Below are 12,191 nucleotides of genomic sequence, written 5' to 3'. Positions count from 1 at the left end.
ATATGTATTTATAAATATATAGATAGATAGTTGATATATAATGTTATATTAGTTTTGTACTGTTGATACATAGTGATTTGACACTTGCATACATTATGACAAGTCTAATAACCATCTGTTCCTGTACAAAGTTATTACAATATTATTGACCGTATTCCTTATGCTGTACGTTACATCCCCGTGACTTATTTATTTTATAACTGGAGGTTTGTACCTCTGAATCCTCTTCACCTATTTCACTCAGCCCCCTCCCTCTGCCAACCACCTGTTTGTTCTCTATATCTATGAGTCTGGTTTTGTTTTGTTCGGTTGGTTTTGTGTTTTGGATTCCACACTTAAGTGAGTTCATGTGGTATTTGTCTTTCTCTGACTCATTTCACTTAGCATAATACCCTCTAGGTCCATTCATGTGGTTGTTGCAAATTGCATTTTATTTATGGTCCAGTACTATTGCATTATATCTACATATCTATATATCTATATATATAGATATCACATCTTCTTTATCCATTCATCTATTGACAACACTTAGGTTGCCTCCATACCTTGGCTATTAGAAATAATGCCGCAGTGAACATCGGGATGCATGTATCTTTTTGAATTAGTGTTTTTGTTTCCTTTGGGTAAATACCCAGAAGTGGGATGGCCAGATCATATGGCAGTTCTATTTTTAATTTTTTGAGGAACCCACATACTAGCCATAAAGTTTGAGGATGGCTCCTCTGAGGCCCTGGATTACTGGAGTGGGTTGTGCCAGGTAGCTGGGGCTTCTAGGTCAAAATCAGGACCCGTGTCCTCTGGCAGGCCCTCTGGAAGGATTTCACAATTGAGACGCCCTTCTCACGTGGCTCATTATGTGTGACCGGCAGTGACACCACTGACTGCCGTCCCCTGTCTGTCCCCTGTGCTGTGGTACGGGGAGGTGCCCAGCGTGGGATTAAGACACACGGTGGGGCTTCCCTGGTGGCGCAGTGGTCAAGAGTCCGCCTGCCAGGGCGGGGGACGCAGTTCGAGCCCTGGTCTGGGAGGATCCCACGTGCCACGGAGCACCTAGGCCCGTGCGCCACAACTGCTGTGTCTGCGCTCTAGACCCGCGAGCCACAACTACCGAGGCCTGCGCCTGGAGCCCGTGCTCCGCAACAGGAGAGGCTACCGCAATGAAAAGCCGCGCTGCGTCAAAGAGTAGCCCCCGCTCACCGCAACTAAAGAAAGCCCGTGCGCAGCAGTGAAGACCCAACGCAGCCAAGAATAAATAAATAAATTAATTAATTAATTAATTTTAAAAAAAGACACACGGTGGGCTTGGTGTCAGCAGGTTTGAGCCGTGGCTCCATCACTAGCTTGGTGATCTCTGACCTCAGTTTCCCACATGGAAAGTGGGGGCAGGTTCCATCCCCTCTCAGTGGGTTCTGTGGGGAACCCAGGCTGGGGCACTGACTCAGCATGGAAGAAGAGCCTGGGGGCTGTGGGGGTGGTTTCTCTTCTCTTCCCACCTCCAGGTCTTCCTTTGTGTTTCTCCCCCGCGGTTGTCTTGTCTTTCTCTTTCCCTTTCTCCTCTTCGTAGCCCTGCCTGCTCCCCTTGGTTCCAAAGTGTGCACACACAGATGCACATGCATGCACACAACACATGTACACCGGATACATGTGTAAATGACAGATGCATGCACACACAAGCACAGCACATACATGCATGTGCACACACACCTACACACACACACCACGCACATTTAGATATACACACACCTATCCACACATATATGTATGCATGATACACCTGTACACACACAGGCACACACCTGGGATCTGCTGCCAGTTCCCTAGGATGCACATTCCTCCTTTAAAAGTTCCTTTCGTTAAAATGTGAGCACTTAGGGCTTCCCTGGTGGCGCCGTGGTTAAGAATCTGCCTGCCAATGCAGGGGACACGCGTTCGAGCCCTGGTCCAGGAAGATCCCACATGCTGCGGAGCAACTAAGCCCGTGTGCCACAACTACTGAGCCTGCACTCTAGAGCCTGCGAGCCACAACTTCTGAGCCCGCGTGCCACAACTACTGGAGCCCGCGTACCTAGAGCCCGTGCTCCACAGCAAAGAGAAGCCACCGCAATGAGAAGCCTGCTCACCGCAACGAAGAGTAGCCCCTGTTAACCGCAACTAGAGAAAGCCCGCATGCAGCAACGAAGACCCAACACAACCAATAAATAAATAAAAATAAATAAATAAATAAATTTAAAGTGTGAGCATTTAAAAACATACAGGAAAATACAGAGAGTAATATAGGGAATGCCCTCCATTCAGAGTCCACAGTTAACATTTTTCATATTGTGGACTCAGGCATGTCCTCCCCACGTTGGTTTCTTCCTCCTCCAAGTGTGGGGTCCCACCATCTGTGCTGCGGGGCTGCGTTGTGATATGTTTCACGTCCTCCGTGTCTGAGTTGTGTTGGTTCTGCACCTGCTCTGTGCTGATACTCGGAGACCCCGCTCCCTCCTTTACCTGATGTTTGGTTCCATCCTGTCACTGCCACGGTGTGTTGGACCATTTCCTTATCGAGCATGTGAGGTGTTTCCAACTTTTTATGCTTGAAAGTCTTTTATTGGTCCCTATATTGTATGCAACCAAAATATGTACATAAATTGAAATTAGAATCTTAAAGGGGAGAATTTTTCTCCTGGTTTGAGTGGCCATTACAAATATCCAGTTGGTCAAAACATCACAAATATTACAGTATTTTTAAAATATTTATTTTTATTTATTTGGCTGCATCAGGTCTCAGTTGTGACACTCAGGATCTTTGCTGCGGCACACGGCCTCTTTTGTTGTGGTGTGCGGGCTCAGTAGTTGCGGCACGCGGGCTTAGCCGCCCTGCGGCACGTGGGATCTTAGTTCCCTGACCAGGGATGGAACCTGTGTCCCCTGCACTGGAAGGCGGATTCTTAAACACTGGAGCGCCAGGGAAGTCCCTACAGTTTTTATAAATAACAAACATAAATACTAAAAAAAAAAAATTGAACATATATCTCTTAAGTCAGTGGATAGGCTGCTTTCCCCCCAGTTAATTCATGTAGTCACAGTTGAATAGAACCTGTTGCTGGAATGAGACGGCTCAGCAGCACTTCTAGTTCTGTTTTTCATTTTAAGTTAAGAAACTTTGTTCACGTAAATAAAGTAGATGGGAATTAACGGGTTTGATTTAGTAATAGCATCTAATTCCAAGTTATTTGCCAAAAGATAGAAAGATCATATAAAGATCTAATACCAAAAAAAATTGTTGATGATTTACCAGCTGACAACTGAAGTGCTTCCAGTTCATAATAACAGCCTTGTTGAGATATAATTCACATGCTACAAACTTCACCCTTTTAAAACGTACAATCCAGTGTTTTTTCCAGAGCGTGGTTCCAGTATTGTGATTTTATGGTCACTGCTCTAACGTCCTTGTCCCATGTCTCCAGTCTTTTTTTTTTTTTTTTGGCTGCGTTGGGTACTCGTTGCTGCACGTGGGCTTTCTCTAGTAGCGGCGAGTGGGGATACTCTTTGTTTCAGTGCACTGGCTTCTCATTGCGGTGGCTTCTCTTGTTGCAGAGCACAGGCTCTAGGCGCGTGGGCTCAGTAGTTGTGGCTCACGGGCTCTAGAGCACAGGCTCAGTAGTTGTGGTGCACGGGCTTAGTTGCTCCACGTCATGTGGGATCTTCCCAGACCAGGGCTCGAACGCGTGTCCCCTGCATTGGCAGGCAGATTCTTAACAACTGCGCCACCAGGGAAGTCCCCTTCCAGTCTTTTAAAAATAATTTTTCTTGTTTTAAAGCAATACACATTAGGGAATTCCCTGGTGGTCCAGTGGTTAGGACTCCACGCTTTCACTGCCAAGAGTGCGTGTTTGATTCCTGGTCCAGGAACTAAGATCCCACAAAACTCGAGGTGTGGCCAAACATTAAAAAAAAAAAAAAAAAAAAAGGCAATACACATTAATTTAGAAAAGAAACAGTTAAAGCCTCCCCCCAAAAAACCTAGCCCCCCACCAAAGAAAACCCTCATCTGTTGCCTCTTAATCTGGAGGTTTCCATTTGTAGCATTTATACCTCTGAAGTTATCAAAGCTTAAAACTACACTAAGGGCTTCCCTGGTGGCGCAGTGGTTGAGAGTCCGCCTGCCGATGCAGGGGACACGGGTTCGTGCCCCGGTCCGGGAAGATCCCACATGCCGCAGAGCAGCTGGGCCCGTGAGCCATGGCTGCTGAGCCTGCGTGTCCGGAGCCTGTGCTCCACAACGGGAGAGGCCACAACAGTGAGAGGCCCGTGTACCGCAAAACAAAAACAAAAACAAGCAACAAAAAAACCTACACTAAGACGTGCAGGCCTCCTGTGTATCGTCAGGTTGTGGAAAGAGCTGTGGAGGAGAACAAAGCAGGGAAGGGGGCTGGGAGTGGGGGGTCAGCAGGCAGGGTGGGAGGGTGGAAGTTGCAAATTTTAAAAAGAATGATCAGAAGAGGCCTTGTTGAGGAGGACACATGAGGTCTAAGGATCAAGGCAGACTTTTGGGGAAGAACTTCATAAGCAGAGGAAACAGCAAGTACAGAGACCCTGGGGTACGGACCGGGTTGGCAAGGTCCGCCGCAAGCCATGGGGAGGAGACTGGGACTTGTTTTGGTGTGATTAGGGAGGCATCAGAAGGCCCCTCATTATGAGCACTGGGATGTAGGAAACAGCCTTTGGGGCTGTGGAAGTGGGGAGACTGGGGAGTGGATTGCAGGACTCCAGCGGTAGATGGTGGTGGCGTTGAGCAGCGTAGTGGCCGCAGAAAAATGTTATTTTTCAGGAGCCCAGAGAGGGTCACTCAGACTGGATTTCGAAGCCCATCATGTTAGTTGTCTCTTGCTGAGTAACAAATTCAAAATTTGGCCATTTATAACAATAAATGCTTATTGTCACGGTTTCTGTGGCTCAGGAATTTGGGAGTGGCTTCGCTGGGTAGTTCTGATTCAGGGTCTCCCCTGAGGTTGCTGTCAGCCGGGCTACAAGGTCTGATTCCCACGTGGTTCCCTCGCAGGGGTGGCAGGTTGGTGCTGGCCAGTGGCTGGAGGCTTCAGTTTGTCACTACATGGACCCCTTCATGGGGCTGTTTGAGTGTCCAGCACGGCAGCCGGCTTCCTCTCCCAGAGCCTTGGACGTCCCACTCTGTCAATTCCACGGTGTCCTGCTGGTTACACAGATCAGCCCTGTTCAGTCTGGGAAGTCTCCTCAGAGACATGAATACCAGGAGGTGAGAACATGGGGCCTTCTTAGAGGAGAACCTCCTCACCCACTTTCTGCTTGTGGAGCGGAAATTCTGGAGATTTGTTGGACATAATGTGATTGGGCCTTGGGGTCCCCCAGGGGGAGGTTGGAGCAGGATTTTCTGGGCCAGGGGCCTGTCTTGCCTGGAACCTTCCCTCCAGACCAGTGCTGCGCGGCCTCTGGGTCCACCTCAGGGCCTGTGAGCAGCGGGGAGGTCCTGGCAGGGCGGGGCCCAGGCAGCCACTGGGCTTCCGTGCACCCTCTGTCACATGCCACTGTGGCCCTGACTTGTCACAGAGCCTAGTGCATGTGACTTTGCTTGTGCTGTGCTGTGTGCCATTGTCATGGCCTAATCATAGTCCTGGCGGACCAGGTGGCTCCGAGCTGGCTTCCCCCAGAGCTCCCAGCTGACACCCCTCTCACCTGCCCTGTGATCCGGGCTCAAGGTTGGGTGGGCCATAGGCCCACCTGTCCAGAGACAGGTCCAGAGACCGCCTGTGCCCCACCCCAATAGGGCCAGTGTGGGAACAACCACCTTTTTAAAGCCTTTGCACATTAAAATCCACTGATGCTCTCAGTGCGGTAGACGGGACTGAGTGCAAATCCCAGGTGACTTTGGAAGGGCCCAGGTGCTTCCCTGCATCACACTTAGTCTTTTTATTCTGATAAGTGCACCACGAGTGGTTCATGTTCAGTGAAAAGATCTAACATGGAGCAGAACGTCTGGGCTTTTGTCCATGCCGCACCTGCTCCCGACTGACTTCTCAGCAGCTTTTTAGGTGCATCCTTTTGACCATTCTCTGTGTACTCACAACTTGCGTCATGCATGCCTAAGTGTGTGCAGTTACCTCTCAAAAGGGGTTTGGGAATGCATCCAACGAATATTCCGTGACCATCTTTCTGTGTCAGTATCCAGGTCTGTTTGACGCTCTTTAGCAGCTATTATATGGTGTTACATAAAATCAGGAGTATTGCATTTATTTAACTAGTCACCACTTTATTCTTTTTCTCTCACTGCAGTTGGCTCTGTCTGGTTCCTGGTCCACACGTGGGTTGCGGTTACGCCCTGGCCTGATATGTCCTGGCTATGTTCCCTGCAGTCAAGAGCCACCAGGCTGTACTCCTGGTTCTGGGCCTCCCGGCCTAGGCAGCCAAGGCTGTGTCCCGCGTAACTGGGGTTGTGGTTCTCAGGAAGGGCACACAGATCCATGCAGGGCGCCCACCAAAGCTCAAGGGGCCCAGAATTCCCTCTGGTCCACAAAATTCACAGGGCCCTCTGGTTACCTGGCCTTTCACTGTGCCAGAGAGAAAAGGGGGACAGTGGGCAAGTATCAGATCAGGAAGCTTGGGGGAGGCTGTACTTTTAGTGTTTCCCAAGGCTGTGAGCTCAGTTCTTTGAAGCTGACCCATGTCCGTTGCCTTGTAGCCATCTATTTTTACAAGAAATGTGAATTTAGTGCCTAAGTGTGCCAGGGACGTATAGCCTCAGTCCTCATGGAGGGGAGTCAGATAGAAATGAAATAACTCAGGTCCACACAGTTTTAAACTGTGGTCAGCACTGAGGTGAAAAAGTTCTCAGGGCTTGGATTTGGGGTGGGGAGGCTGATTTAGTCTGGGGGTCAGATAAAGTGTATTCGTTTCCTATGGCCGCTGTAACGAAGTGCCACAAACTGGGTGATCTAAAACAACAGAATTTATTCTCACAGTTCTGGAGGCCAGAAGTCCAGAATCGAGGTGTCCACAGGGTTGGTTCCTTCTGAGGCCTCTAGGGGAGGCTCCTTCCCACCTCTCCCAGCTTCTGGAGGCTCGAGGCACTCCTTGATTGTAGCCGCATCACTCCAGTCTCTGCCTCTGTTGTCAGACAGCTTTCTTCCCTTTGTGTGTGTCTGTGTCCACATCTCCCTCTTTCTCTTATGGAGACGCTGGTCACTGGGTTTAGGGGCCCCCATACAGTCTGACTCCTGTTAACTGGATCCCATCTGCAAAGTCCCTATTTCCATACAAGGTCACAGGTGCCAGGGGTGAGGACTGGGACATGTCCTTGTAGGGGACGCAGTTCAACCTGCTGCAGAAGGAAGTGATATTGGAGCGGGGGTCTGGATGAGTCCAGGAGTGGGGAGGAGAGGCCCCAGGCCAGGTGGAGGGGCTGAGGCTGTGTCTGGAGCTGGCCTTTCTCAGGCTGAGCTTCTCGGCCACGAGATGCTCCCATTGGGCTGTATTGAGCCTCATCGTCTACAGTTGTGTTTCCTTTTTTAACCAGGAAACTACTTTGCCTCACACTTTTTCATGGGAGGTGAGAAATTCGACACCCCCCACCCTGAAGGTTACCTCTTTGGAGAGAACATGGATCTGAACTTCCTGGGCAATCGCCCGGTCCAGGTGGGTCTCGGTGGGGCTGGGCACATGGGCAGAGGTGGCAAGGCCCCTGGCTGCGAGCAGGCACCGAGTCTCGCCAAACGGGGCGGAGGTGCCATCTGAACGTGTGCATGTGATGTGTGCGTGAGGCCTGTCCCCCCTTAGAGGCTGGATGGCTGAGGGTTGGTCCCTAGGGTACAGAGCAGCTGCTACTGAACCCGGTGCATCCAGACTGTGGGGCTGAGGAAGGATCTGGATTTCATCCCAGGCCTCTTGGATGATTGTCTTTAAAAAGAGAAAAGAACATCCACATTCCATAGAGCAGTGGGCAAGAGATGTGATCCAAAGCAGAAACGCAAACGGCCAGGACTGTTTCTTACAAGTTCGCCCTCACTAGTCACCAGAGGAGTGCACTTCATACACTGCTGTCCTGTTGTTCAACCCACATTTGGCACCTGATATGTACCTAGGACTCTTCCAGGGGCTGGAAGGACAGACCCTGCCCTGTTTAGTATGTGGGGTGCAGGCAATAAAGAAGGGAACGTTTGATGGATGGAGACTCTTAGAGAGAGGGCTGTGGGGGATTGCTGAGCAGGGGCCTGGGTTTTGCATCTTGAGATAATGGTCCCCTGCGTGGCCAAGGGCCCAGGCAGGAGGCCCTCTCTCTCAGGAAACACTGGACTCTGTCCCCTAAGGCTGCTGAGTCCTGGGCCTGGTGGGGGTGGTATCCCCTGGACCAGGGGTCTCCAGGCTGTTTTAGCTGTAGAGCAGCTGGTTGACATGAAGTCTTGGTCCTTTAACTGGCCTGGGGCCTAGAGTGCTGGTCCCCCACCCATGGGGCCAGTGGGGCCTCCACGTTGTACTGAGCTCCCCACCCTCCTGAGTTTGTGACAGTAGGAGCAGAACCTGCCTTCCACGTCTTTGCAGCCTTGGCTCAGACCCAGGACCTGGCTCTGCAGGCCACCTGTAGATCTGTTGTCTTGTGTCACTTTCTCCTTGAGACCATCGTAGAGTCACCTGCAGTTGTGAGAAGTGATGGAGAGACCCCGGGTGTCCTTTACCCGGCTTCCCAGTGACAACATGGGCTAAGACTCAGTGCATTGTCACCAGCAGGAGACTGACCCCGTGCCCAAGCCTTCCAGACACAACCAGTTTTACAGCACCCATGTGTGTGTGTGTGTGTGTGTGTGTGTGCGCGCGTGCGTGCCTGTGTGGCGCACGTCCCTTCCGAAATCTGTATTGACCATCGTCCTCGTGTGGAGAGCCTGCCTTGTTCAGGGCAGCAGTGAGATGGCAGGTCCCACCTCCAGGAACATGGCCTGGGAGCCCCAACCCTAACCTCTGCCCCGGGGACCCAGCTGAGGGTCCTTCCTGCAACTGGGGACCCAGAATCCTCAGGGCAATTCCGGTCCTGGCTCTCCCACGTGCTGGCCGTGTCGCCTGTGGTTTCCTTGGATGTGGATGAGGGGAGTGCTGTCCTGTGGTCAGTGCGAGGGCCCAGGATGACCAGGCAGGGTTGTGACCATTGCTCTGATGAAGCCCTCTGCCGTGCCCTGGGGGTTACCTGGAATTGCTCTTTCCCTTCTAGTTTCCTTACGTCACCCCTGCCCCCCATGAGCCCGTGAAGACACTGAGGAGCCTGGTGAACATCCGCAAAGACTCCCTCCGGCTCGTGAGGTAACCCTTCCCCCGCCCCCTGCCGCGCTGTGGCCCCCCATGGGCCCCCTGGTGCTTGGGAGAGAGTGGCCCCGGGCCCTACTCCCCCTTGTGTAGAATCAGGACTCGATTCCAGAGCTGCCCCTGGGGGAGGGTGGGGAGGGGAGGGGCCTGCAGGTTCTGCCTGTGGAACTCCAGCCTGGCTCCTGTGCCCCAGGGGCGTTGGGCCCGGGTCTGGAGACAGTCTTGGTTGTCACAGCTGGGGGTGGGCGAGGGCGGTGCTACTGGCATCTGGCAGGCAGGGACCAGGGATGCCGCTCAGCACCCTACGGCGCTCAGCACACCCCCACTGTCACGAGCAGTCCAGCCGGCGCTTCAGTGGGCTGAGAAACCGCCTCAAACCCGGAAGACTTGAGGGATCGGGGCCATTTCTAAACCCGGAGGACTAGTCTCCCTTTCTGTGGGCAGGAGACAGGGGAAGGAGGACCCTGCGTTGTTGGGCCTTGTTGTCCAAACAGGAAACGGCCACCACGTTCCTAGGAAGGTGGGATGCAGCCAGGCAGCTGACTCTGGGGCCCCCGCGGGGGCGGGGGGTGCTGTATGGGGTGGGGACACCCTCGTAGGCGCAGCCCCTGACCTGCCCTGTTCCTCTGTCTCCCGGACAGGTACAAGGACGGTGCTGACAGCCCCACTGAGGACGGTGAGAAGCCCCGAGTCCTCTACAGCCTGGAGTTCACCTTCGATGCCGACGCCCGGGTGGCCATCACCATCTACTGCCAGGCAGTGGAGGAGTTCCTGAATGGGACGGCTGCGTGAGTCCCCGTGGGGCCTGGCAGGCCCAGTGGTTCTGCTTCTGTCTGTACTGTGTATTTGAACTTTCGGAGCTTTGATTTGAAACAGGGCCCTGCTGGCCCCAAAAGTTTGAAATCTGCAACTTCAGCATGACCATGGCAGGCCTGCCTCCAGGCTGCAAGGCCAGACCCGGGCAGGATGGGCAGAAACGCACCCACTTCCGTCCTGTCAGAGGAAATCCCTCGGAGACCAGATTTGATCCGGGGGTGGAATAGTGGCTGAGAGCTCGGGCTGTGAGTCCCTGTTCGTGTAAGAGCAGCCCCTCCCCCAGTGTCAGTCTCAGGCCGGACTTGCCAAGGCCCTCGAGAGTGTCCTTTGTCATAGAGACTGAGTGAGACCCCAGGGACAGCAGGTGTGGGGAGGTGGGTGAGGGTCCTGGGTTGGATTCCTGCATAGGGAGATGCCAGAGCTTATCGGGATTGAAAATGTGTGTGCTGCTTGACTCAGCCGTTCCTTTCCTGGGAATTTATCTTGGGGACATGCTTGCATGTGTGGTTAAGATGTGTGCAGAGGAGAGTCCTGGAAGCTTTGTTTGGAATAGCAAGATGTTGGCGACCGCCTGGTGTCCACCAGTGGGGGCCTGGTTGAATCAGTTAGAGTAAAACCACGGTGGAACCCACGCAGTGTCCCAAGAACACGGCACCTCCATCTGTGATGACTGGGGGACAGCTTCGGGCACACGAGTGGTCGGAGCAGAGTGTAGGTGGACTGCTGTTTGAATATTAAAGAAGAAACACCTGCTCATACAGGCGTGATTATGCCTCAGCTTTCCCAGGAGTGACACACAGGTTGTGGACGGGGCAGAGAAGCAGGTGGCTGGGAGCACGCGTGAAGCCGGGGCTGGGGGTCACTTTGCACTGTGCATTTTTGTACTGTATTCATTCAAAAATGTCAACAAACCATAAAAGCCAAATGGAAGGGTGTAGCCAAGTCTGGAAAGGTAGCAGTAATTGGGCAGGTGTGGGCTCTGGGAGAATGGGACGCGGCAGAGCATTTGTCTCACTGTCCTTTCTCTCTCGGCCCCTTCAGGTACACCCCCAAGAGCCCGGCCCTGCAGTCCGAGACCGTCCACTACAAGCGAGGGGTGAGCCAGCAGTTCTCCCTGCCCTCCTTCAAGATCGACTTCTCGGAGTGGAAGGATGATGAGGTAACATCTTGGCTGGGCCCCCCTTTCCCCTGGCCCCTCCCCGAGTTCCTTCCCCTGGAGTGGGGCAAGCACAGTGGGGCCCGTTCACTCAGATTCCTCACGTAGTTGATAAGTGTCAGGAATGGCTGCTGATCAAGGTCTGTGTGCCCAGTCGGGGTACCTGGACTGTGGATTGCGGTCGGTGCAGGCCTTGGCTGGACTGGATGATCGTGGCCGGATGGAGCAGCAGCAGTTAGAAGCTCCGTATAGGCTCTGGTATGGTTGTCTGGGCCACGGGGCTGCAGCGTAGCAGGATGCCTCCCACCCAGTGATTCCGTAGCTAAGGACAGTGATTTACATGACGTGGAGGGTGCTCACTGCAGCTCTGCCTGTAATAGTAAATTGGAAACAATCTACACGTCCGTTGCGGAGGTATCGCTTGGTTCACTGACATCATGGGAACCCCCTGTATATATAATGGGGGCACCATAGTCCAGCTCCGTTCTGGGATGTCGTGAGCCTTAAAGTAGCTGACAGAGCTTATGTGTGCTGTACATGCTGATGTGGAAGCACCTCCTGGGCTTGTAGAAGAGCACATTATAGACAAATACCATGTAATCGCACATATGTGACAGCCACAGATGTGCACAAGACCACTTCTGCAGGTACATGTATGTGTACATAATCCTTGAGGAAAAGCCAGAGAAGATTCCCCGTCAAGCTGAAGACAGTGGTTATTTTTGCAAAGGAGCTTGGTATAAGGGAGACACACACATACACACTACATGTGTACAGTGTGAGTATCAATACTCTGTACACCCCTGAATTATTTTGTTTTTGTTTTTTTAAACCAGGTTATTAAGATAGAGTTTATATATCATAAAACTCACCCATTTTAAGTGTTCAATTCAGTGATTTTTAGTAAATC

At 52.3% G+C, this 12,191-nt stretch overlaps 1 protein-coding gene across 6 annotated transcripts in view; it reads left to right on the top strand.

The window, feature by feature from the left end:
* The window catches only part of MGRN1 (mahogunin ring finger 1), a 60,786-nt gene that overhangs the window by 20,425 nt on the left and 28,170 nt on the right, over nucleotides 1–12,191 (top strand). For all 6 annotated transcript variants that reach the window (XM_060120166.1, XM_060120165.1, XM_060120163.1 and 3 more), the window contains 4 exons: nucleotides 7,535–7,653; nucleotides 9,218–9,306; nucleotides 9,951–10,097; nucleotides 11,167–11,284. In XM_060120166.1, the coding sequence (XP_059976149.1) occupies nucleotides 7,535–7,653; nucleotides 9,218–9,306; nucleotides 9,951–10,097; nucleotides 11,167–11,284 (473 nt within the window). The remainder of the gene's footprint in view (nucleotides 1–7,534; nucleotides 7,654–9,217; nucleotides 9,307–9,950; nucleotides 10,098–11,166; nucleotides 11,285–12,191) is intronic.

Source organism: Mesoplodon densirostris, chromosome 16 (assembly GCF_025265405.1).
Source record: "Mesoplodon densirostris isolate mMesDen1 chromosome 16, mMesDen1 primary haplotype, whole genome shotgun sequence".
Classification (NCBI taxonomy): Eukaryota; Metazoa; Chordata; class Mammalia; order Artiodactyla; family Ziphiidae; genus Mesoplodon; species Mesoplodon densirostris.
The sequence above is the reverse complement of the archived record's forward strand: the minus strand, read 5'-3'. Positions and strand labels throughout refer to the sequence as shown.